We start from the raw sequence: 27948 nt of genomic DNA on the forward strand, positions 1-27948 counted from the left end.
ACAAAAGGCAGATTATGACAAACACAAAATCCCGCCTCCTGAGCAGGGAGGGATTAAGATGTGGTTGGTAAGGGGCACACAGGAGACTGTAAAGCTATCAGTTGAACCTAATGGGTACACATATATGTACCTACATGTACACTATTTCTTATACTTCATATTTTATAAATTTCCCTACCTACTGAATATTTTATAAAAATAAATTTAAAAAACCTTCCATACTCTTCAGAGATGGCAATAGTCAAAAGACAGTGAGATGTCCAGATAAAGACAACTGTATACCATAATTGAGCATATCCATAGGTATACTGAGATTGCCTAAATTTAAAAAGAAGAAGACAAACATAAAAGTCAGGCCATGGGAGAACAATGCTTAATTATACGTAATTGTTTATTTAAAATAATTTTCCAAGTCTTCCAATGATTTAACAGGCTTTGCTTCACTTTTATCATCTCAAACAGCTAGAAATCAACACACACTTTTTGTATTTTATTTTACCACTATGTATGCTATTTTAACATTTTTCTTTATTAAGAACCAAATATATTGACCAATAAGCAGTATATATTTAAATTATCTTCTTGGGTAGCTCTGAGGTTGCTGATGGCTTCTTGGGATTAATCTGATGCTGGAAGCTATCTTAGGCCCCCTGTCTCTAACTCACCCATGTTTCAGGCAAAACATGCCACGGTTCTAGGTCTGTTTTCTCATCTGCAAAATAAACACCCAAATTAGATGATACCTGTTGTTTTATCTGGCTATAAAATTCCATCACTGTATTCCCCATCATTTTCACTTACTTTTACTTAATCTTTATTTACTACTTTTCCACCTATAAAGCATAATTTTCCATACTCAAGTAAACATAAATTAAAAAAAACACAAACCCAAAATATTCTTATTCTATCTGCATTAATAGATAAAAAGGCTTTAGCTCTAATTTTCATTTTTTATTTCTACCTCTTAAAGTCAATGATAAAGTCACAAGTGTAAAATGAATGCATTTAAAAACATAAAAGATACATTTCAATGACAAGAAATATGCAATGATCATGAAAATCTACTGTACACTTTGCCAAGGTCAAAGAATGAAAGACAATATGGAAAAGTCAATCTTCAAATATATCCTTAACAAAAACTCTCTGCTACATAGTAAAAGCATCATCTAAACAGCAGCTCCAACCAAAAAATTTAAAAAAAAAAAGCAGGGGAGATGGGACAGATAACTTTCTCCAGGTGTTCCAGATAAAAACATGTGGTCACCAGGAATTCAAGGTAACTTCAAAAGCCGCATTTAATTCAAAATAAAATGAACATTTCTGACAGATGAAAACAGTATGAAACTGATTTTTTTTCTTTCCTAGATACAAATGATATGGGGCATTTCTTAACAGTTTAGTAATCATCTAAGAATAACTGTAGAAGTAACCCCAATTCTACCATCCCAGTCACTGGTATAAAACAAATACCGTCCGTGAAACTGTCTTTCACATAACTAAAATACCCTCACTTACTTGGAACAATTTCATGCTTAATGATCACAAACACTTGTTTTTAGATGCTGTGGGATTATTAGAGCTGAGATTTTTGAAACAATATCTCAATCTTAGCAGAGAGGTAATAATCCTTTCACTATACATTGATTGGGCTTCCTTAACCAAATCTGAGCAACTACTATAATAATAATGCTGGTGGTAGTCCATGATACTCTCAAATTTTTCCCTTTAAGAAATATATAAGCCATGTAACTCTAGCAAATATGTTACATCGTACACTTTCTTAACCAGGAATGGCTGTTTTCAGGCCTTATTAGGAAAACAAACAAACAAACAATGGTAGTTACTACCTGTTTTTTATCATTGATAAGCTACAATAAAGTTCAAATATGGACAAGTTTAATTGTGTGATATTAAGTAAAAAATGACAACCATTATAGTTTTACCAAAAGAAACACAAAAAATATGGGAAGAAGTGAAATGAACATGGCATAGGTCCCAAAGATTACATTATGATTCTGAACAGGATTTTCAAAACAAAGGGTATCTACATACAATTTCTGTGAATATTTCTTATACTAGAAAGATCCAAAGCAAATGTAGGCTCAGCCCTACCTTGTCAAAGATAAATATTCAGATAAACTAGAAGTTCCATCTGCTAAAGTGCATCCGCTAACCAGGTCCACCCTGGCCCTGCTACTTACAGCCATCCAAGAAAGTGGCCTCACTCATGCTCATTCACTCATTCTGTGTCCTATCAAGAGTCATACATAACAATGGTTTTGCTTTTTTTGAAAAACCAAATACTTTATACGGTGAACTACAGAAAAAACAGTTCTAAATATACTTTTAAAATTCTAGAGAGTTAAGATAACCTCATTTCTTTAAATACTGAAAATGTAAAGGGTCCATATAAAGAGTTGTATTAAGTATATACTTTCTATTTTAATAATTCACTTGCTGTGCTCTTAAAATCTCTATGAGAGAAGCAGATATTTTACCCATGTCTTTTGGTAAGAGATTCAAAAGCAGAAGTAGCAGGGCTGTAAAATTTCATAAAATTTGTGGGATTTTTTTAAAGCTAAATTATTCAATATCTTGTATTGTTATTGCACTCATGTATTGCCCGGAATATATATACAGCAACCCAGCAACAGTGATTGCAACACAAATAAGGTAAATAGGTCTACAAAGCATTTGATTTCCTTATTAGATAAATGAAGTTTTCATAGAGGAAATGCAAACAACTGCAATTCAGATCAGGTTATATAAGCTTAACAATTACTTAAACCTTATATAAAATTAAATCTAACTCTCAGCACTACAAATCTGTAAGGAATCAGAAAAGGATTTATAGTACACAAGTCTTGACTACTGTTGCATTCCACTTTGAAATCACTCTAAGCTAAAACAACATTTTACCAAGATTTAAAGAAAAATAGATTTTATAAAAGGGATTATTTTATTCACTGAATACATCATTTGTGTTACTGACAGAAACAAGTGATAATTTTTTTCCACTATAATTTGCTCTGATGAAAGAAGTAATTCTTTTAACTCCTAACAAATGCTACATTTTCAAGACTAAAGGAATTATCAGTAGGCATTCTTTCTTCTTGATCTAAGTTATTTGTCTCTAAAATATGTCAAGTAAGCTTTTAAAGATTCAGGGAGGGGCAGCTTCATGATTTTTTCTCTCAGTAAATTTTGAGGTGGCTCCTCTGGCTTCATCGCTTCACTGTGATCTTTTTCTTCCTCTTCTTTGTTATCTTCTTCCATTTTTTCATCCTCCTCACTGTCTAGAGGCTGAGGAATAAGCTGATTACCCACAAATACGTAAGTGTTAATTCTCTGTTTAACTCTCTTTCTTTTCCTTTTGGGTGGAGCCCTTTGAGGAATCCCCTTGGCCTGCATCTCATCATTTATGAAATTTCTAAGTGTGCGTCGAATATAAATACGAGCCAAGTCCTGTAGATTCCTGACAGCACAGGGAGCTAAAAACAAACACAAAACACAAGAAAGAAAATATTAAAAATAAAACATTATCTATTGTTCACTTTTTTTTCATAAAACAAAATGTGTTTCTTAGCACATTTGAGAAAATACACAAAATATAAAAACTCTACCTTTCATCTAACAAAGGTTTCGGAGTAGTCATCATATGCCAAGGACCAATGGACAGCATAGAAGTTAAAATGTACAGGGGCATATGTGTGTGTTTGTATGTTGGCATTTATATGCATAAAAGTTCTCTGGAAGCATAAGAATTTAGAAACAGGGTACATGACCATGAAGTAATTAGGAGACAAGAGTAGGAGAGAGACTATCCTGCATAACTTTTATACTTTTTGATGTATAAATTATATGAAAAGTACTACCTATTCATAACAACAGATGTGAGATCCCATCCCCTATATAGTTTTTGTTTGTTTGTTTTGAAACAAGGTCTCACTATAGCCCAGGCTGAAGTGTAGTGGCACAATCATGGCTTACTGGAGCCTCAACCACCCAGGCTCAAGTGATCCTCCTGCCTCAGCCTCCCAAGTAGCTGGGACAGAAGTGCACGCCAGCACACCTGGATAATTTTTTAATTATTTGTAGAGACGGAATCTTACTATGTTGCCTAGGTAGGTTCTTTAAGTCCTGAGCTCATGTGAGCCTCTCATCTCAGCCTCCCTAAATATTGGGGTTACAGGTGTAAGCCATCATGCCCGGCCCTCTATATGTAAAAATGAACAAAAACCATCTGCTCTGCCCATCTTCCAAAATCGTACACTAAGTTATTTAACATTCATCAACAAGTAAGTATTAACCTATATCTGCCAGGCACTGTTAAAGAACTCAGGTAGATACACTGGATGATTTAGATCACCAAGTCTGCACTCCCTGCACTTATGCAACTTACATAATCAGGGAGAAAAAGTTGGTAAACAAAAATCAATTATAAAGAAGAAAAATAAGGAATACAAGAAAAAAAGCAAAACACCAATGATATGATAGAAAAAGTGGGGTTCTGGTTTCTTACTTTTTTGTTTTGAGACAGAGTTTTGCTCTGTCACCAGGCTGTAGTGCAGTGGCATGATCTTAGCTACTGCAACCTCCACCTCCCAGGTTCAAGTGATTCTCCTGCCTCAGCCTCCCGAGTAGCTGGGCCTACAGGCGTGTGCCACCACGCCTGGCTAATTTTTTGTTATTTTTAGTAGAGATGGGGTTTCACTGTGTTAGTCAGGATGGTTTCAATCTCCTGACCTTGTGATCCACCCGCCTTGGCCTCCCAAAGTGCTGGGATTACAGGCACGAGCCACCACGCCCAGCCCTGGTTGCTTTCTATTGGGTAGTCATAAAGGTCTCCCTGAGAAGGTCATGTCCTAGCTAAGATCTAGATGATATAACAGCCAGGTAAACATCTTGGAGGCAGAGGGAACAGCAGAGCCCTAAAAGGTAAACGAGCTTAGCATGTTCAAGGAGCTGAAGGAAGGCTAGTGCAGATAAAGCTGGGAGCACGAGATCAGCTGGAATACTTTGGTAATACACTTGAAATATGAACACACTCTGATGGAGAGTGGCAGTATAGATGGGAGAGATGGACAAATTTCAGGTATAATACATTCTGAAGATAGGATGGAAGCGGATTGGCTGTAGGCGATGAGGGAGGGAAAAAATAATCAAGGAAAACATCTAAGGTTTTGGCCTGAGCAACTGGGCAGATGCTGGTATCAGTTACTGACATGACAAAGATAGAGGAGAGAACAGGTTGAGTGAGAAGAAAATTTTAAAATGTACTTAGTTTGTGTTAGATGTGAATTGTCTATCATTTATCCAAAGTGGAGATTTCAGAGATAATTAACAACTACAATGTTATACTTGTCACCATTTTCAATGTTTTACAAGTAATAACTCAATGTTAGGAGATTACGTACTGAATGCAGGTTTTGACTGCAGAGGGTATGCTGCCTTTCCCACCATAAGCCACCATAAGATCACGACTCTGGAGCTCAGGGGCAAGGTCGGGGCTGGAGATGCTAATCCCATGTCAGCAGCCCATCGTGACATGCAAAGACCAAGAGTAGAGGAAAGCACCCAGAACTAAGCCTGAGAGAGCTCTGTAAAGGAACAGAGTGAAGAATAAATCTACCCTAAAGTTTTACAAATTATAAAGGAGCTAGGAAATAGAAACTATATCAGTCTTTTCAGCTGATCTTGGCTCTTGAATTTTTCTGTTACTGGTATTCTCTGTCAACAATGAAATTATGTTCTTTCTTTACCAATACTGAGTGCTATTCCAGCGATGTATCTTTCAATCCTAAATCATCAGAGGAATACCTGAAATTTATCAAGACCAACTGGACCCAGCATGGAAAAAGATTCAGACTTGACTTTAGTAGCTGCTAACACTCAGAACTCCTAAAGTAGCAGTCATGTGAGCTTCATTTAAAAGTTCTTTTGGGCCAGGCACAATGGCTCAAGCCTGTAATCCCAGCACTTTGAGAGGCTAAGGCAGACGGATCACTTGAGCCCATAATCTTGAGACCAGTCTGGATAACATGGTGAAATCCTGTCTCTACAAAAAAAAGAAAAATCAGCCGGGCATGGTGGTACATGCCTGTAGTCCCAGCTACTCAGTAGGTTGAGATGGGAGGATCATCTGAGCCTGGGTAGGTCAAGGCTGCAGTGAGCCATGGTCATGCCACTGCACTCCAGTCTGGGTAACAGAGTGAGACCCTGTCTCAAAAAATTTAAAAAAATAAAATAAAAAAGTTCTTTTGACTGACACAAAACCTTTTAGATAAGTCTCAGTCCTAATTATTCAAACATCCTCCATATTGCCTATTCCTTAAGAGTACCTTATTTCCAATGCCTCCAGTTATGAGATTAGGATTTAACAAATGAGACAATACTAATTCTGATTGCTAGGAAAACTTATTTTAAATTTAAATAGAAAAAGAGAGAATCCTCCCTAACTCATTTTACGAGGCCAGCATCATCCTGATACCAAAACCTGGCAGAGACACAACAAAAAAAGAAAATTTCAGGCCAATATCCCTGACGAACATCGATGAAAAAATCCTCAATAAAACACTGGCAAACCCAATCCAGCAGCACATTAAAAAGCTTATCCACCATGATCAAGTCTGCTTTATCCCTGGGATGCAAAGATGGTTTAACATATGCAAATCAATAAACGTAATCCATCACATAAACAGAACCAACAACAAAAACCATATGACTATCTCAACAGATGCAGAAAAGGCCTTTGACAAAATTCCACACTCCTTCATGCTAAAAAAAAAACTCAATAAATTTGATATTGATGGAATGTATCTCAAAACAATAAGAGATATTTATGACAAACCCACAGCCAATATCATCTGAATAGGCAAAAACTGGAAGTATTCTCTTTGAAAACCAGCACAAGACAAGGATGTCCTCTCTCACCACTTCTATTCAACATAATATTGGAAGTTCTGGCCAAGGCAATCAGATAAGAGAAAGAAATAAAGGGTACTCAAATAGGAAGAAAGTAAGTCAAATTGTCTCTAGTTTGCAGATGACATGATTGTATACTTAGAAAACCCCATCGTCTCAGCCCAAAATCTCCTGAAGCTGATAAGCAACTTTAGCAAAGTCCCAGGATACAAACTCAATGTGCAAAAATCACAAGCATTCCTATACATCAAGAACTCCTAAAGTAACAGACAGAGAGCCAAATCATGAGTGAACTCCCATTCACAACTGCTACTAAGAGAATGAAATACCTAGGAATCCAACTTACAAGGGATGTGAAGGACCTCTTCAAGAACTACAAACTACTGCTCAAGGAAGTAACAGAGGACACAAACAAATGGAAAAACATTCCATGCTCATGGATAGGAGAATCAATATCATGAAAATGGCAATACTGTCCAAAATAATCTATAGATTCAATGCCATCCCCATCAAGCTACCATTGACGTTCTTCAAAGAATTGGAAAAAACTACTTTAAATTTCATGCAGAACCCAAAAAGAGCCCGCATAGCCAAAACAATCTTAAACAAAAAGAACAAAGCTGGGGGCATCACACTACCTGACTTCAAACTATACTACAAGACCACAGTAACCAAAACTGTATGGTACTGGTACCAAAACACATATACCAACGGAACAGAACAGAGGCCTCAGAAATAGCACTACACATCTACAACCATCTGATCTTTGACAAACCTAACAAAAACAAGCAATGGGGAACAGATTCCCTATTTAATAAATGGTGTTGGAAAAACTGGCTAGCCATATGCAGAAAACTGAAACTACACACCTTCCTTACACTTTACACAAAAATCAACTCAAGATGGATGAAAGACTTAAACATAAAACCTAAAACCATAAAAACCCTAGAAGAAAACCTAGGCAATACCATTCAGGACATAAGGATGGACAAAGACTTCATGACTAAAATACCAAAAGCAATGGCAACAAATGAAAAAACTGACAAATGGGATCAAATTAAGCTAAAGAGCTTCTGTACAGCAAAAGAAACTATTATTACAGTTAACAGGCAACCTATAGAATGGGAGAAAAATTTTGCAAATTTTGTATTGTATCCAGAATCTACAAAGAATTTGAACAAATTTACAAGAAACAAACCCCACCAAAAAATGAGCAAAGGATATGAACAGACACTTCTCAAAAGAAGATATTTATGTGGCCAACAAACATGAAAAAAAGCTCATGATCACTGGTCATTAGAGAAATGCAAATCAAAACTACAATGAGATACCACCTCCAGCCAGTTAGAATGGCGATCATTAAAAAGTCAGGAAACAACAGAAGCCGGCAAGGATGTGGAGAAATAGGAATGCTTTTACACTGTTGGTGGGAGTGTAAATTAGTTCAATCATTGTGGAAGACAGTGTGGCGATTCCTCAAGGATCTAGAACCAGAAATATCATTTGACCTAGGAATCCCATTACTGGGTATATATCCAAAGGATTATAAATCATTCTACTGTAAAGATACATGCACACGTATGTTCATTGCAGCACTGTTCACAATAGCAAAGACTTGTAACCAACACAAATATCCATCTGTGATAGACTTGATAAAGAAAATGTGGCATATATACACCAATTATGAAACAATTTTTCATAACAATTTATGAAGTCTCTTCTGCCCCTGAACTTTGAACAATGCATCTTTCTTTTTAGAATGTCTTCTCCCCAACCCCAATGAAAAAAACCACAGAAAGAAACAGGATTTTTAAATGTAATAAAATTAGTGGCGAATCAAGATGAAAAATTATGACTTCACTTTAGTAAGTTGTTTAATATGAGCAATTTGATTACTACAAGATACATCTGGCAAATAATTTATATATTATTTTTGTTTTTCGGTAGTCGCATTCTTTCATATTTTAATTCCCTACAATTAAGGAATAATGCCCTCTCAACAGCAAGCTATTTTAACTTACTTCTACACACCCACAAAAACTTATTCTCCACACATCCTATTAAATTTTGGCAAATATCAATTTTTAAAACTTTTTTCATGCTCTGACTATTACTATATGAAGCTTTTATTTTTTAGAAATTCACATAATTCCTGACTTTTTATAAGTTACTGTTGGTTACTGATGACTTTTCTCCTTATTGTAGAATTTCAAGTACAGTAGTCTCCCTTTATGCAGTTTCACCTTCCACGGTTTCTGCTTTCTACGGTCAACCAAGGTCTGAAAATATTAAATGGAAAATTTGAGAAAGAAGCAATTCATACATTTTAAATTGTGAGCTGTTCTGAGTAGTGTAGTACAATTTCATGCTGTCCTGCCTGGGATGTGAATCATCCCTCTGTCTACCATTTCCACACCATATATACCACCCACCTGTTAGTAACTTAGCAGCTGCCTCAGTTATCAGATAGAAAAAACATAATACATATAGGATTTTGTACTATTTGCAGGCCCAGGCATCCCCTGGAGGGTAATGGAACATATCCCCCAAGGATAAGGAGTGATGACTGTATACACAGAAAAGAGTCAATGGTTTATAACTCCTATCTATCTGGGCACTCAGCTTCAACAATTATCCCTCTTCCCATCACCATCCCAGATTATTTTGATGAAATATTCAGACATATCATTTAGTCTGTAAATAGTTCAGAGGTATAATGGATTTTCTTTTTTTAAATTTAGGCTCCTTTCCATTTTACCCTATTCTATTGAATTTATTCATATTTTACATTCAGTTACAAATGTCATTCAATCCAACCAATGGCAGTCTTACCAGCTACTTAGATTTGTGCTGAAATTCTTAAAATGAGGGAAAATGAAAATTGTGCATTCATAGCATATTATCTATGTCATTAATGAATTATGTTATTATAAAACCATATTTACAATCAAAACACTTCTAAAATAAACAAGAAAACTATCAGATAAAAAAAAAGAATGACTACTGATAGAATTCTGGGATTTTAACAGTGTCAGTTACAAAGTAAAACAGTTAAACAGCTGCTGCACAGAAATCAACAAGGGATTCTATAGGCATTCTTAGGTATGACACTTATGGTTGGGCCACCGTCAAAGCCAAGCTGTGTCAGAAAATTTTTTCATTACTTCCTTTTATTACTTCCCATCCAGTTAGGATAATTAAATCAAAATTATCATAAACTATAATTCTAGTGTTTCAAAACTAGGAAGGAGAAAACAGTTTTGTTATTATTGTTGCAAGGAGTTTAGGGACCGGTAACTACAGTATAGCCTACTATTATAAATAGTACTAATATAGCATAAATATATAGAGTATACAGATAGTCCCTGACTTCTAATGGTTCAATGTAGGATTTTTCCACTTTACCATGTGTTTATCAGGATGTAACCCCACCTTATGCTGAGGAGCTCCTTATGTCTCATGATGGGGTTCGGGTTTCTACTAAACGAGTATCACTCTTGCAACCAAAGTAAGGTCAAACCATCCTAAGCTGGGGACCATGTGCTGTGTTACCAGCATTAAATTCATTTTCCACTCAACAATGTTTATGATTTACAATAGGTTTATCTGGCCATAGTCCCACCATAAGTCGAGGAGCATCTGTAGTCTACTAAAAAGTAGACTTCATGGAAACAATCAGATAATGCATACACAGCCAAGTGATAATCACTGATTCTGGTGCTAGAAAGAAATGGATGTCCTATACTTTTCTGTGTCCCAGTGATACCTGTTTTTGACTAGATGGGAAGTTTAAATAAACATTTCAACACAGTAACCTCATGTTTCCAGTCTCCTTTATGATAATCCTTTGTTTTTTAATCATTCTTATTTTAGTTTTAATTTTGTTTTATATGGACTGTTACATATGGATTAAAATCCTTTTGGTAAGTAGCGAAAGTATAGACTACTAACAAGTATATTTGGAAAAACTGGTTGCTAACATTTTCTGAATTATGAAAGGTTGAAACTGTTTTAGAACTGACTGCTTAACTTCTTTCTAAATGAGATCACAATAGCACAGAATCAGAATCTGACTCTCACAAATCTGTAAAGAGCGGTCAACCTATCACCTTTGACGGTGGCTCCCATTAGAGAAAAATGCTCGCAAAGCAGTCTCCCAAGGTCAAGCTGAAGAAACATTTACGCCACTAACACTCTCAGCAAGCAACACTCACCATAGAGCCATGACAGCCTTTCTGCATCATCGCACACATTCTTCCTAAGGGTGAAGGAATGGCTAGGCTTGTATATTTCAGGCGTGTAAAAAGCAGCTGGCCATGTTTGGCTGTCATTCCTTTCTCTTTTCCTCTGGGATGTGCCTACTTTCGTCTGGGACTCACACACATTGACTAGGCTCTATTCACCATATATTTACAGGTAGACTCTCAAAGTGGCAGGCTGGTGCCACTGCCTGAAACTGGGTGGGTTGTTGGGTCTGATGTAAGGGTTGTGAAACCCTGTCTCTACTAAATATACAAACACTAGCCAGGCATGGTGGTGGGAACCTGTAATCCCAGCTATTCAGGAGGCCAAAGCAGAAGAATTGCTTGAGCCCAGGAGGCAGAGATTGCAGTGAGTCGAGATCGTGCCACTGCATTATGGCCTGGGTGACACAGTGAGACTCCATTGTAAAAACAAAATGAAACAAATATTATTTCATATAATTTTCAAAAACACTCCAAAAGTCCCAAAGTCATGAGGCTCAAAAGAGAGTAGAATAAGCACTGAAAATAAAATTATATCTTTCTATAAACCCAAGTTCCTATGAAATAAATTCATTTAAAAGGCAAACTAAGTCAAGAGGTTCCTTTTGGTAAAGAATTTTACCTCATGGTTAAAAATACTATGATCTAAGCCAAACCAATTAGTATCACTCTCCTCTCCATTTCAAGCTCTCATTTGCTCCATTACGTTGATCACTCCCTCCTTGAAACTTTTCTTTCTTGGTTTTCAACACCCTGGGACCTGACCCTAGTTTGCCCCCACCACCTTTGGCCCCTCCTTCGCTAATCCATTTTCCTCCATTTTATCTCTAAATTGGTGAACCTCAGGTCCAACTCCAATATCTCCTCTTTATTTCTACTCTCCGCTAAGTGATCTCATGCACTTCTATCTATCCCTAGCCTAAAATGCCATGTTCATGTTGAGGGGTCTCCATTTATACCCTGCTCATGAAGCAGGTTCGTGCCACCTGACATTTGTCTGTATGGTAACAGACAACTCAAACACGGTTAAAGGAAAATGTCAGATCTTTCTATTCCTATTTCCAAATTATGCCACTTCCAGTCTTCCTAGCAACAGTAAATAGCGCCAGCACTCAGCTGGCCTCAAGGGAAAACAAATTCCTCTTTTCCCTCCACCCACACTCCCCAGTCAGCTATTCTTCTGCCTTCAGACAACACTATCCACACCAACATCCACTCTCTCGTGGGTGTAAGAAAAGCCTCCTGACTGGCCTGCCTGCCTTTTTTTCCTATGATAATCCATCCTCCACAGCCAGCCAATGAGCTTCTGCCACTCTGGACCTTATGCCTGGTCTGGGAATGACCAAGTTCTCTTCAGCCTAGATAAAGCCTTTTGTATTTATTGTCTCTCTGTATGAAAAAATGCTGCCAGTAAATCTTGATGTGGCAAGTTTTTTTTATATCATTCTGGTCATAATTTAGATGTTGGTTTGGCAGAAAGGTCTTCCTTACCACCATACCTATAGTAGATACCCTTCCCACAACCAGTAACTTGCCACCACATCACAAACTATAATTAATAAATTTGGTTTTGGTTTGACCTGCCCCTTCTTATGTTTCCATGAAGGTAGCTAACAGTGTCTGGTATAAGGTGAGGGCTTTACTTTACAAAAAAAAAAAAAAAAAACTGAGGCCCAGCGAAGTGGCTCATGCCTATAATCTCAGCGCTTTGGGAGGCTGAGGCTGGCAGACCACCTGAGGTCAGATGTTTGAGACCAGCCTGGCCAACATGGTGAAACAGCAACTCTTCTAAAAATACAAAAATCAGCCAGGCGTGGTGGCGCACACCTGTAATCCCAGCTACTTGGATGTCTGAGGCACAAGAATCACTTGAACCCAGGAGGTGGAGGTTGCAGTGAGCCGACATGGCACCACTGCACTCGAGCCTGGGCAACAGAACAAGACTCTGTCTCCAAAAAAAAAAAGGTTGAATAAATCCACCAAATATCTTACTGTATAAGTATTTAATTCTTCATAATTACATAGTTTTAAATCCCAAGCATAAAAGCCAAACACTGTTAAGTCACAATTCAATCAGAAAATGTGAAGAGCTACTTACGGAGTCCCACAGAATCTGGTTTGCCATTATCATTCTTACTTGGTTGCACAAGTGGAGCAAACGAAACAGCAAGGATATTTTTACTTTCCCAAGTGTTCTGACCAGTTCGCATAATCTGTGTTAACTATTTAGAAAAAAAAAAGAAAGAAAGAAAGTGAACAGCTTAATCCCAGCAATGTGGTCACCTTACAGTCAAAACTGTTTTAAGGGAACAACTGCCAGTCAGAGCTACACAATCACTTATATTTAAATGTGACCAAATTAATTCAATTTAAATATTTACTATAAATATAAAAGGAATGAAACTATTTGCTGTTAATACAGATATTTTAATGCAAATGGAATACTCAAATATAGCCAAGTGAGTCTGCAACGTTAGATTTGTGGTCTGACAGTGTCTAGGAGAAGCATTACAATCCATACATGCCATTGCCTTTCAAAATACATGTCTGAGACAGGTTCAGTAATTTGGTTAAGGCATTATACTAATAAGACCGTATTTTGACTACATGTTGACTTCATGCTCTTCCATGATATTAATGGAATACAGATTCTAATTCGACCCCCAACTTGATATTTCACAACTAAATGTAATCATAAAGAGACTAGGAGTTTTATCATTTCAGCAAATGCCCATCACTGGTCACACGAAAAAAATATTAGTTCAATACACATCTTGTTCAGGTTTAATTAGTATATTCAACTTCTATCACAGAAAGCAGCTCGTTGCTACATTTGATGTTTGTAAAATAGTTTACAGTAAATGTTTAACAAAATATTGATAAGGAAGTCACATTTTACATATTTGAAAATGTATTGCTAAAGGAAAACAAAACAAAAAAAATGTGTAACTGGGAGTCTAAGCCCTGGAAGCATTCTAATAACATTTTTCCAAGAACTTTTAAAAATGAATATTGATATACTCTGCCCTTTTTAATATCTGACAAATGATTTGCTACAGAGCACAGTTCATGGTGATAGTGAGATCCACTGAGCTGTAAATGACACATGGTGATGTTAAGGGATCCCAACAAAAATAAACTCCACAACTATCATGCTAGGTCCCAGTCATCTTAGATACTCTACCTCTACTACACAAACTGCAGGTATTTTAAACATTTCAGATTTCAGTTAATGTAAACATAAAAGATACTTTTTAAATGTGTTTTTATAACTTTTTAAAGTAATTTGCTTTTGAAAGGTATACCCGTTTTCTGAGTAAATTAGTATTTCATACATTACACCTAATAATTCCAAACCAAGGCTAAAAAAGTAAAATTAATAATGTTCATAAGTAGCTGCAGAATATTTTCAAATGAGTCTATTTGGTACTAATGAAGATTTTTTTAGTTCACTTATTAATGAAGTTAAGTAGTTCAAAATCAAACCACAAGAGGATTTCTTTTCTTTTCTGAGACAGGGTCTCACTTTGTCCCCCAGGCTGGATGCAGAGGCATGATCATGGCACACTGCAGCCTCAACCTCCCGGGCTCAAGTGATCCTCCCACCTCAGCCTTCTGAGTAGCTGAGACTACAGGTGCATCACCACACCTGGATAATTTTTGTATCTGCTTGTAGAGACGGGGTTTTGCCATGTTGCCCAGACTTGTCTTGAACTCTAGGGCTCAAGCGATCTGCCTGCCTTAGCCTCCCAAAGTGCTGAGATTACAGGCGTGAGCCACCATGCCTGGCTAGGATTTCCTTTCGACATGTTCAAAGAACTGAAGAATATGGGAAACTGAGCAGCTAGTAGAGATCATCACATTCAACTTTGGGGAAAGCAAATTAAAGAAGGAAGCAGCTTGCTGAACACCAGGCACAGGGAGTAGCTGAGCTGAGTTGAAAGCCCAAGTTACCTCTAGTCATAGTAGAGAGAGAGATTTTCTCTATCTCCTTTGTTTAAATAATTAAGATGTTTCAAGTTTTGTCTAAACAAATAAGATCTGGTGAAAAATATTTTTTCTTTAAAAGTTACAATGTACCTTTCACTGAATAAAATTCCTCAACCTTAAACAAATGTGCTTGCTTCCTAAGCCACTAAAGAAAAGGAGTGGAAGTTACCTGATCCTCTATAGGCATGACTAATATGCCTCCAACTTTTAGTAATATTTTCATGTAGTTTTCATGGTCTTTCTGGACTCCAGCTCCACAATAAATTCGATCATACTGATGACTGTCAGATGCTATCTGGAGGCAATTACCGACAACAAATGCAGGTTCACAGAACTCAAATCTGCATTGAAAAACAAACATATTTTAATTCACTTAAGCAAAACATTAGATCTAAAAAATTTACCATAATCCAGTCCTTTGAAATAACGGAAGTTACCAAAATTAATTATAAAACCAAAATGATTATAAACTATTTAAATATAATATTTATTAAGTTTAGCACTCATCAAATGTATTGTTTTATTATCAATGACATAGGACAGACGTGTTTTCAAAACATTAACATTTTTGGCCACACTGAAACCTCACTTAAGTCCAAGAAATAAATATAATGAAAATCCCATCACAACCTCAATATTGTGACATTCCCAAAATAACATATGATAACAATGAGAATCATAAGGATCAATAAATGAGAAAAGGCTTCACTTTGCATTTTCCTTTCCAAAAAAGGTGAGGGGCCAGCAGAAATGAGAAGGCTTTGTATAGAATTCCTCTCAGTTTGACATTTTTGCTGAAGGTAAAAGTGGGAGAGCTCTGTCAAAAAAAAGATACGAGTGTCCTGACCACACACCCCTGCAACCAGTAAGGTTAGGAAGAGTTTCTAATAAATTTTGACTGAGGAATATTACTGATTGGGACAAAGACCAGAATGAATACTAGTTTTTTCATGTTGCTGCTTTGGCCCCGATGATCTCCCTAAGTAACATGAGATATGGTTTCAAAGGTATTTTATCTGGGCTGCTTGGTCCTGGTTACAGTGTTGGTTCATGGTACACAGAGTTACGCTTTGACAAACTATCCTACTTGGACTTCTACTTTATTTCTTAAATTTTGATAAAAACAAAACTGAAAACAGGCTCTAATATAAATGTAATTAAAACCCCAATGCACTAATAAGACAGGTAATCTTTTTAAAATTAATTCGTATCCTTTCACTTTTACGTTGAATAAATATATGATCATAGAGCAAAAGCACACTATTATTTAAGGATGAAATAATTTACATTAAAAGGTTTGGCATGCAGTGAAAAATAACACTGATCTGAATTACAATCATTTTTACTCTGTAAAATATATCCTGTCCTTTAGTAATTAATAGACTTATTACACAATTAAGTTTCCATTCAGAGTCACTAAAACACAGACACATTATAAACATCTATTGCCTAAAGAAGAAAATTTACCCAAATCTATGCCCTGTCCTTCATTTCTTGTCTTTTTGGTGGAAGGAGACAGAAGGTGGGATGAGAAGGGTCAAGGGTATCCCTGTACTATTGTCTCCATGCCCCCACGCTAAGGCAGTCCATGCCCCATTATTTCTTTTACTGTAACTGTCACCTCACTGATCACATTTTTCAGGTCTCTCTTCTATCCCTTTGCTCTCTACTGTGCAGGGTAAGTTCAAGCTCCTAGGAGTGCTCCGTGGGGAATCTTTATGAGTCTACCGTCAAGTTGTTCTACTAGACTCCTTTCCTGTCTATGCCCCAGCCTGAACATACTACTCTGCAGGCAGACTGAATTACTTGCTTCTAATTCCTTACAGGAACCATCATACAGTGTTTTGAAATCTTGCATCTGTGTATGTGCTGTTCCCTTAACTTAAAATATCCTTCCCCTCTCCTTCTACCCTTAATGCCTGATATTCCTTCAAGATATAGCTCAAATATCAGCTTTGCAATGAAATCTTACTCCATTCTTTAATAGTATCTCATCCTTTCTACTTGCATAGCACACACAAAATGTGAATTTACCTATGTTAGAGAATCATATTTAATTTCTCCTTTATACTCAAAACTATGCCATAATCTTGGATTTTTAAAAATATGGTCAAAATATAATTTTTGGCTTTTAAGTAATTAGATACTATAGATCACATGGTTTAATCATCTTATCACAGTAAGCATTCTTTAAAAATAAGTTGGTCTATTTCAGTAAGGTCTATCTAAAAACTTTATAGAAATTCATTTTAAATGCTTTAATTTTATCATAATTTATTTCAACCTCATAATTTTCAGAATGAGACTAAGGAATTTAAATAATTAAAAATGTTTGAATTATTAAACCTCTTTATCAGATACATTAAATCAACTAAAAAATACGCTTATAGTTTTAAAAGTTTCCTACTAGTTAAAAATATGTGGTAGCTTACACAACTATTGCCAAGGAAAATACCATTACAGGTAATGACAACTTACAATTAAAACCACTTTTCATATTAGTAGTATTTTATACACATTCATCACAGCAAAATAAGTTAGAAATAATTTACTGTTTGATTCTAAATTTAAATGTGTGCTTTGGGCAAGTTACCCGATACCACTAATTGCACACTTCCTTCAAATACTGTCCACTGAGCACTAGCTTTGTGCAATGACTGAGAATACAATGGGAGACACTCATGTTTATATCTAATGGAAGAGACAAACATCAAACAATCCTATTAATTGAAATATAAAGTACATCTGTGATAAATGCTCTAAAGGGAAACTGACAGGCATGGGGACTAGAGAAGGGCTCCCTGAGAAATGGCAAGCTGCGATCTGAAAGATGAGACAGGACAATCTAGAGCTGCACTATCAAGATGAAAGCCACCAACCACTGTGGGGAGTAAACCCTTAAAATGTGGCTAGTTCAAGATCAGATAATCTGTAATGCACATGGGTTTTCAGAGACTTTTTTAAACAATGTAAAATATCGAATTCTTTTTATATTTGCATATTAAAATATACATACTTTTTAATAGTCACCTAAAATGAAAATACTAAATAACTACCCTTTTACTTAATAAAGAGTTGCTTCTAATACTTTAACAATCTTCCCTTTGAAACATTTTTAAAATGTATTTTCCTGCTATCTCTTTGAATATTTCTTCTGAATTTAATTGTATCTCCATCACCTATTAGTCCTCAAAATACATTTATTAAATAAATGAACTAAATTAAAAAAAGAAACATAAATGTTTAACTTTTCTACCTACCAATGTTGAATATGAACCCAAATTTGACAAATTAAATATGCTAATCACAAAAATCTCAGGAGTAGAAGAGAACCTTTTCTAGAAATAAAGTTACAGGAAAAGCATATGCTTATGGTACTTCTTTTAATTGTTTTAATTTTTAAAATACAGACACAGAGTCTCGCTATGTTGCCCAGGCTGGTCTTGTACTCCTGGCCTCAAGTGATCCTCCCACTCCAGCCTCCCAAAATGCTGGGATTACAGGCGTAAGCCACTGCGACCGGCCACCTATGGTACTTCTCTGTAGTAACATAATGGTTTATATTTTGTTAAATTGGTTATTATAGTAACTGTAGCTTCATGTTACAGAATACAGTTTTTTTTCCCAACATGCCAAAAAAGGAAAAACAAAATAAACTCTTGCCTCTAATGAATAATCAACTCTCCTATAACTAAAAGGCAGGTTTTTCTTGGACCAGGGGCGCCTTTCTGAAGATCTCAAATCAACCAACCTTATTATTCTAGTAAACAACATGAATGTTTTTCCCTCTAATGTAAAGCAGAACAAGTATATCTACTTCTATCTAAGGGAAATTATTAATACAAAGGATAACTGCAGAGAAAAATCAAAACTCTAATAAATTTCTAGTAATTGCAACTCTACTTCTAGCAAACACATACATGGGGTCTTTATACTTTCATTTAACATGTGTAAATTGATTTCCTTTAACAGAATACTCAAATTTGAAAGTTTCCTTGAATTTAAGACAATATTCAAAAAGGGATGTACCAAGTTTAAAAATAAAAATCGAAAGATATAAATAAAATTGGACAAAAAAGGATATTTTTAAATGTTGGCACTAAAAAATCCAGAACATATTACAGAACTCATATGCTAAACACACTACAAAGAAAACTACAACACTACCAACTGAGGGGTTACAAGAAATATGTCTTCCCCAGACAGTGTCCTATCTAGGGATTATTATTATAAGTATGGCTTAACCTTTTCTAGCCATAATACATAAAACTTCACAATCAGTTAAAGAAAAACCTCTCAAACTGCATATTCTTACTTTTTTTCAATCTGTAAAGCGATTATGGATTAACTTTTCAATAAAGTACTTATAGATGAAGTTAGGTTTTTCTGAGTGGGCACACTTTCAGAATATTAGACATTTAGTATTCTGATACTAATATCATGACTTATTTATCTATCTATTTTATTTTGAGAGGAGGTCTTGCTTTGTTGTCCAGGCTGGAGTGCAGTGGTGCAATCTTAGCTCACTGCAACCTCCACCTCTCAGGTTCAAGCAATTCTTGTGCCTCAGCCTCCCGAGTAGCTGGGACTACACACGTGGACCACCACAATCAGCTAATTTTTTGTATTTTAGTGAAGATCGGGCTTCATCATGTTGCCAAGGCTGGTTCTGAACTCCTGAACTCCAGCAATCTACCTGCCTGGGCCTTCCAAACTGCTGGAATTACACGCATGAGCCACTGCACCCGGCCCATAACTTATTTTTATACGGCATTTCATGTAAACAAATTCATACCAGTCAAGCTACAGAGTGGCCAAAATTTCAGTTAATATTTTTTCCAAAACTCTATGATTACAATTTTTCAGGTAGGCCAGGTGTGGTTCTTCACTCCTGTAATCCCAGCATTTTCAGAGGTCAAGGCAGGAGGATCACTTGAGCCCAGGAGTTCCAGACCAGTCTGGGCAACATGGCAAGACCCTGTCTCCACAAATTTCTTTTAAAAAATCAGTTGGGCGTGGTAGCACACGCCTATAGTCCCAGCTACTCCGAAGGCCAAGGTGGGAGGATCGCTTGAGCCCACAAGCTGGAAACTACGGTGAGTTATGACCATGCCACTGCACTCCAGCCCATGTGACAGAGCAAGACCCTGTCTCAAAGAAAAAAAGAATTCAGGTAAATGTTTACTGATATTTATATATATTTATATATGTGAATAACTAGACGATTGATTCAAGACACAGATGGTGGCTACCATGCTATCGAACAGAGTAAATTACAACTCCTATTGATTCTTCCAAAGTAGAGAATAAACATTTTTCCTCCTTAGGCTCTGACTATCTTCTAACTTCTGTATTTTACCTAAGTTTCCATAAACCTATAGAGGTAAAGGACTTATTTTAAACTACAAATACAATTTCTGTATAATCTCTAAGACTGAACAATAAACTCAACGGAAGTTCTCAAGTTTATTACAAAATAATACTATGTATAAAATTACACACATAAATTATGTTAAAAATGGTGAAAGAAAATCTGAAATCTACCTTTTTACATCAACAACACAATAAACAAAATCTGAGAAGAAAAAAATGGCAAAAATTCTACTAAAATGATACTTAATATGTGTTTATAATTACTTGCAAAAGAGTGGTTGGTGGTGTTCCTTCCCTAATTGTTATACTTGATTTAGGAGTTCATTAAAATTTTATGTTTGTAAGTAAAATAAAAAGTAGCAATCATTTTTATTCTTTGAAAAAAAATGTTCAAAACAAAATTTCCAAGATAGAGATGACCCATATTCCTAAATTACGCTACCAAAAATATATGTATACAAAAAAAAAAATCAACAGTCCTGAAATGTGTATAATAACCACAAAATCATTCATTCTAAGCTTATAATCATTTATTGATTTAAACCTAAAATCCAATGAATATTCTCAGACTCTCTTTGCAGATAAGGAAAAGTAATTGACATACTCTTAATAAAAGGTACCCTGAAAATCATTTATGAAGAAATATAGAGCACATAAATATCTCGGTTTAGAACATGAACACTTGCCCAAAATGACACCGGGATTCTAATCACTTACCTTAGCAGTGGTTTTCTTTATAGGTGCAGGTTGGAATATCTTCATCTTGAGATGGACAGATGATTTCGTTCACAGCAGGGACCTTGCCAACTTGCCCATATAATTCTTTTGATAAGCTGCTAGGAGATCAGGGTGACCTAGCCTTGCCCTGTAGCTTCCCTCTTAGACGGATAGTCTAGGTCTAGGAGCTGACTGAGAGTAGAAAAAACAACATTCCCCTTCAATACACTGTTGAAGTGGGGCCGACAATTTGCACACCTAGTTTATCATGTGCCACAGGATGCTGTTATTGAAATTTTAGACAATTATTCCAGTGGAGTAAAGAAATTTCAAGGACGTGGAAAAGAATCCTACCTTGTTCTCACACCTCATCCAAAACAACCTGCCAAATGAATCACAAAAACTTCTTTTTCTTGAAATACTTTGTCAAAATACACATTTCGAGTTTTAAGAGCCATGACTGCTTTATTAAGACAAAATAAAACTTCAGACTTTTCCATTGTGAAGAAAACCAAGGGAAATGTTAAACTCTTGATGTCCAAATACACTTATACCATTCAAGGACTCTAACAATCAACAATTAAGCTATTTAATTACAATTTTTTGAAAAACTAAACTTTACATTTTCAAGTGTTTTCCCTTTCAAATGAATCAAACTCATCTCAGAATAATTCAGAATAATTCCAAGCAATGTGTTGCAAGTAAATACAGTTATTGTTCAATAAAGAAAGCATCAGAGAAATTCATAGCAACAGGAAATGTGACACATAAGTCATACAAAGGAGAGCCTTTTATTGCTGAAATTGTATTTCAACAATTTCTTCTCCTAAAAATGTGTTTGAAGCCATGAAATTTTTCCCCATGCCATTTCTAACAGAGGTTAAAATATATAACCGATAGTTCTGATGACTATTTTCAAGGATTTCTCTCTCTCAACATCTCAATGTCTGTCATAATTGTAAAATGTATTTACATATCTGTCATAACTTTAAAGTATATTTATAATCTTTAACAATTATTATAAAACTACTTCTAAACATTAGAATACCAAAATGTTCACATATTTGAGAAATATTTTGAATACTGAATATATAATGAATTATATATAGGAAAACTCCTTTAAATAAATGTAATTCTCATGAAGATGAAGTAAATAAAAGACGACAGAATATAGAAGCATCTAATTTTCACATGCAAATCACATGTGAAAAATGAACATATAATTTAAAATAAAATTAGGATAGTAGATATGACCATATCAACTAAATCTTCTAAAATACAAAAGTCTACTCTAACTCTACATATAAAACTTATACCTCAGCTAAATTTGAGTAATGAATTGCCTCTCCCACCCATCTCTGACCCCAATAAAAATTTATGCCATAGGCAAGTCTCATTAATGAACAAGGTATGCTCTTTAATATAAATGCTATAGTGAATTAAATACATTATACATTAACAGCATTCCTTAATTCTAATGTGAAAAAAGTAAATGATGAAAATAAAAGTACTCCTTCAACTTTCCTATCTAGGAAACTTTCCTATCCAAGTTGCTAGGCTGTAATTCATTGATAGCAGTACCTTGCTGGAAAGAAATATTAGAATAAATCAACATTTACATCATAAGAGCCAAACAGAACTAAGTAAAAAGACTCCCAGGCTCAGGTTATAGCCTCTTTTTCTAACCCTCATCTGGGAAATGTGAACACCAATTAATACTGTCTCTAGCACTGTGGATAAAACATTTAGAATGGTTAACACTAATGAATAGACAACACATATTAGGTGCTATCATTTTTAATCATCTCATTATTGTTTTCATTACTCGTGTCATCTCATTATTGTTTTCATTACTCATATCATGACTCATTTACATGGCAAACTATACAGAGACAATGGTCTTCCATTCATATGGAATGAAAATCTCCAATAATTCAAACTACATTATACTCATCGGGCTACCGACACTGTCATACTTTCAAAGTCACAGCTATAAGTCACCTAAAAGGGGAGGAATATAGGATCTATTGGCCTAATTAATGCTTTACAAGAAAATGGCCCTCTCTAAAGCATGCATTCTAGGGAGCTAAATCAAATACATACATATATATGCATTACATATGTGTGGCTATAAATAAACGCTATACTAATAATCAATTCATTTTCAAAGTATTTACATGGTAAAAAGTTTATAATTCAGGTTCCTTTAACGTACCCTTCTAAGTAAAGCTGGAAATTTTTTTTTAACCATACATGAGCAAATACTGACTCATAATTTTACTTTCCCAATATCCTCCTTCCCTCTCAAAAGCCAGATACCTAAAGGCCTTTACTTGTCTAGCTAAACACAAGATGTTTAGGAGAGCGTGTATAAAAGTACAATAGAAGTCAGCAAACTACGGACAGCAGGCCAAGTCCAGACAACAGCTCATAAACAAAGTGCTTTTGTAAATAAAGTGTTACTGGAATACCCTCAAGTCCGTTCATTTTCATGGCATTTGTGTCCAGTTTTATACTGCAAAGGCAGAGTCAGGTGGTGGCAACCGAGACCATTTAGATTAGCAAGCCTAAAAGATTTACTAATCGGGATTTGTGGGAAAAGCTTGCCAATGTTTCACAGGACCCTTGAAATCACATCATTTTTATAAGACAATTTCAGTGAATTTAAAAATACCATATGTATCAAAGGAATACATGAGACATAAAACTTCCCCCTTCCCTCCCACCTCCATACAGTAAATCCAGAGTAGCCTCTCCACATTATTTCATTTGCTGATATAAGACTAAGACATAGAAAGTTTAAGAGTACTTACTTATTTCTAAAGAAAGAATACTACTTTCAAGACACAGGAATCAAGCTTTATACAACATAAAAACATATTTGTATTTAATTTTGAGAAAGGGTCTCTTGTTGCCCAGGCTGGAGTGCAGTGGTGCAATCTTGGCTTACTGCAACCTCTGCATCCCATGTTCAAGCGATCCTCCCACCTCAGCCTCCCAAGTAGCTGGGAATATAGGTATGTGCAACCATACCCAGCTAATTTTTGTAATTTTTTTTTTTTTTTTTGTAGAGACAGGGTTTCGCCATCTTTGCCCAGGCTGGTCTCAAACTCCCAGGCTCAAGCAATCCACCTGCCTTGGCCTCCCAAAGTGCTAAGATTACAGGTGTGAACCACCACACCCACTCTATATTTGTGTTCTTAAAAAGGTCACCTAACATTATATATTCTAATGCTGATTAGTGTATGGATTTTCCCCCTCTACTGCATTTGAGAGTTTACTATGTTCTTAAATATATGCATAAAAGAAAACTTTAAAAATGCAATTCAAACCATAAGTGACATGATAATACTTTTGAAAAGGGGACTGATTAAAAAAAGATCCAAACTGACAGGATAAAAAAAACTGGAAGAATATCAGGTTTCAGCTATTTATTCTCTCTCCATTACATATAATCAAGGATAATCTGGTACTAAGGAATATATAAACAGCAATTAATTTTCCTCAGTTATCTTATATTTTGTTAACTAAAGTCTGTATTTTGATGAACCATAATTAAATAAAACTGCTTACAAATGAGATTTTAAAACCACTTGGCACAGCAAGTTTGTAAAATATTTTAAACTTGCAAATAAGTTTAAATATTATCCACAAACATCAAGACAAATTGAAAATAATCAAAACACATGTAAGAAAAATATCATTTTTATAATTTGTCACTGAAACCAAACTGTACAAAAGGAACAACAACAACAAAAAAAAACACTGAATTCAGCCACTCATTACATTATGCAAAATGAAACATCTTCCTAGTACCTACTACTCCTTGTATATAAGCTACTTTATAATCTGAAACACATAACAGGAACGTTTTGGTACACTGAAGATTAGCATAATAAAATTGTCAGAACTGTATTCTTCAAGACTAGTTCATGAATATAAGAATCTGTTTCAAAAATAAGTTGTAACAAACACTTTAGAAACAACTACATACAACTAAAACAAGGCCATAAAAAATTACAGAGAAACATTTATACCAGTCATCACTGTATTTTATGATTCATCATTTTATGAATAACAAACCTGTGTAACAGAGTAATGACAAAACTAAAGAAATATAAGCCAGGGAAATTTGAGTATTTTACAATTACAAAAAAAAAAAAAAACACCAATTTTAAGAATTTTTAAAAATTGAGATACTTATTTAAGTAGTTTCAAACTTATCTGTGTTGTGGATTATTATTTAAATTACATCAACAAAGAAACGCTTCAAATCACAACATATTTTACTGTTTCCCAGGACTATACCCTCTTGCCAGCAATAAGCTTGAGCTCCACAGATACTTGTACAGAGCTGCTTCACTGATTCAAGAGTCTTCCTTGAGTCTGTTCTGCTCAATTAATGACCCAAAATGGAATTATGTGTCTTCATGTATTAATAGGTGAAATCTATTAATAACTAATATAAAACAGAGCTTAAAATAGACCTTAAACATTTGCTTTTACTAATACTTTTATATTTTCTAAGTTCAAATGTACTCAAAGAGCCCTTTTGTGTACATTGTTTCGAGATCAAAACAAATACTTAATAGCAATTAAATAAAATGAACAAAATTCTATAGTTCTAATGACTGTATAAAAATACATTCACGACTACATCTTAAGCACTTACCATGCTACTATAATCCTTAAGACAGAGAGAAACGATAAAGACAAAAAAGGATGCTACAATTGAATCCAAATTTCTTGTCAAATAATTTGGACTAAAAACTTTTATTTCTGCCAAACGTGCTTTTCTTGGAAATAGGATATGAACCAACACAGTAAGCCTTGAAAAATGAATCAAAATGTGCATTACGTGTTGTTTATAAAGACAAGCATAAATAAGATATAGGATGGTGTTCAGTAAATTAATGCAGAAAATTCAAGTGGCTTGCTTAAATCCATTGAATTACAGTAAAAATAAAACCTGAGCATTTCCCAACTGCCCCATGCCTGCCTGCCTGCCTGCAATCTTTAACACAGTTACAATCACACCTAAGTAGACACAAGATCTTGCCTTCATTGTTAACTACTGAGGATTTTGCTCCATTGGAGCAGGTTCTGTTCTTCAACCAATCAAATGCCACTTGCCAGAGGGTAAATACAAACTGGGATTTCAAAGGGGAATGAAACAAAAGTACAAGAGGATGGGGAGGAAAGGCAAAGGGAGAGGGGGAAAATAAACATTCCTCTGAATATATTCACAAGGTTTTTTGGCTTCTTCTCTCCGGTGCTGTCCTTCAATCTAGATGTTTCTAGAGAAAAATCCTCAGTTCTGATCTAGTACCCTCCCTCAAGTTTTGGTCATAGCCAAGGGCTGAAGACAAATGAGGGCCCACTCCCAACAAGCCAAGTTGAAATTCTCAAAGTTTTTGCCTAAAACTTCATTCTTTAAAGTGACTGTTCTAAGCTTGTGCTTTCTATCCTTTTTAACACTTTTTCTCTTTGAAAATAAGATACACAGAGAAATGAAAGATGTAAAAGCTCTCCAAATTTTACACAATTTCAAAGAGCTCATGGATTTCAGCGTTAAGTGCCCTTGCTCCATAGCAATGCAGAATTTTAGGATTACACACCAAATGGACTTTTCCTACCAGCCCAAGGACCAAAGCCTGTGCAATGTTTCTTCTAAGGGGAGTTATATTGTGAGTTTAAAACAATGGTTCTATAAACCAATTTCTCACAAACAATCCTATCACAAGACATATCAATGTATTTCTATGATCATTTCTTCTGGATGTATTACAAAGTAGCTGAATATGTTAAAGTCCTTTGTATACTGACAGATACCACCTCTTATGTTACAACTGAAGAGGACAAAACTACTAAATTACTATCCAAAAGGTAAAAAAACCAGTTCCAGACAAATACTGCAATCACAGCATTACATTGTATCTCCAGAAAAGATACTTGAATAATGTTTAATGAATTCAACATTACTAATAAAGCGCTAGCAGCAAAAAATTACTATATTTATAATTTACTATAGAATTACATATAGGTAAAGTTATAGCACAGAATAATACTAACTTTTTCTCATTTTATGGTACACTGATTTTTGCTGCATTCAATTGAGTCAGTCAGGATCAATAACAGTGTTCAAGAATAGTCATGTTGCATATATCTATTTATTAAGTGATTTCAAACCAAAACTATAGATATGAATACTTACTTATCAAAGCTATCACTATTTTTGATGAAGCTCTCCAGTTTTTCCTTGGCATATTCCACCACATCTGAATGAAGCTCAATCCCATGATTTATTCCAAAAGGACCTGCAATCGTAGCAGCATTTTTATAAAAGATATTAATAATATGCCCTTACAGAGCTCTTTTAAGTTCTGCTCATTTATACATCACAGGAGTACTTAAAGATGGCTTGAAATACGCAAATACCTCCTAGCCACAGATTTAAAAGTTGAATGGAAATCCATGTACATTGCTTTAATGTAAAAAAGGAAAAAAAACAGTTCGCCTGGGTTTTCTATCAAAAAATACTACCAGGCATAAGGTTGAAACCTACAGAGCCGTCCCAAGAGAGGAGCTTATCTGGCAGGACAAAGCTTCCAAAAGAACAATATTTCTAAATGAAGTTTAAGTTACTTGCTATTATCATTTGCTAAAAAATTCGTAATTCAACATACTTAAAAACATGCGC

At 35.2% G+C, this 27948-nt stretch overlaps 1 protein-coding gene across 10 annotated transcripts in view; it reads right to left on the reverse strand.

The window, feature by feature from the left end:
- Nucleotides 1-370: 370 nt before the first annotated feature.
- The window catches only part of PCMTD1 (protein-L-isoaspartate (D-aspartate) O-methyltransferase domain containing 1), an 82072-nt gene continuing 54494 nt past the window's right edge, over nucleotides 371-27948 (reverse strand). For 2 of the 10 annotated variants that reach the window (XM_023184217.2, XM_023184221.2), the window contains 4 exons: nucleotides 27463-27565; nucleotides 15328-15499; nucleotides 13267-13390; nucleotides 371-3491 (listed from right to left, as the gene is read on the reverse strand). In XM_023184217.2, the coding sequence (XP_023039985.1) occupies nucleotides 3124-3491; nucleotides 13267-13390; nucleotides 15328-15499; nucleotides 27463-27565 (767 nt within the window). In that variant the 3' untranslated portion in view covers nucleotides 371-3123. Of the gene's footprint in view, nucleotides 3492-8782; nucleotides 9204-13266; nucleotides 13391-15327; nucleotides 15500-21248; nucleotides 21441-27462; nucleotides 27566-27948 lie in introns of those variants that run through there. The other 8 variants (XM_023184222.2, XR_002724860.2, XM_023184219.2 and 5 more) reach the window with 8 other exon arrangements.

Source organism: Piliocolobus tephrosceles, chromosome 7 (genome assembly GCF_002776525.5).
Source record: "Piliocolobus tephrosceles isolate RC106 chromosome 7, ASM277652v3, whole genome shotgun sequence".
Taxonomy (NCBI): Eukaryota; Metazoa; Chordata; class Mammalia; order Primates; family Cercopithecidae; genus Piliocolobus; species Piliocolobus tephrosceles.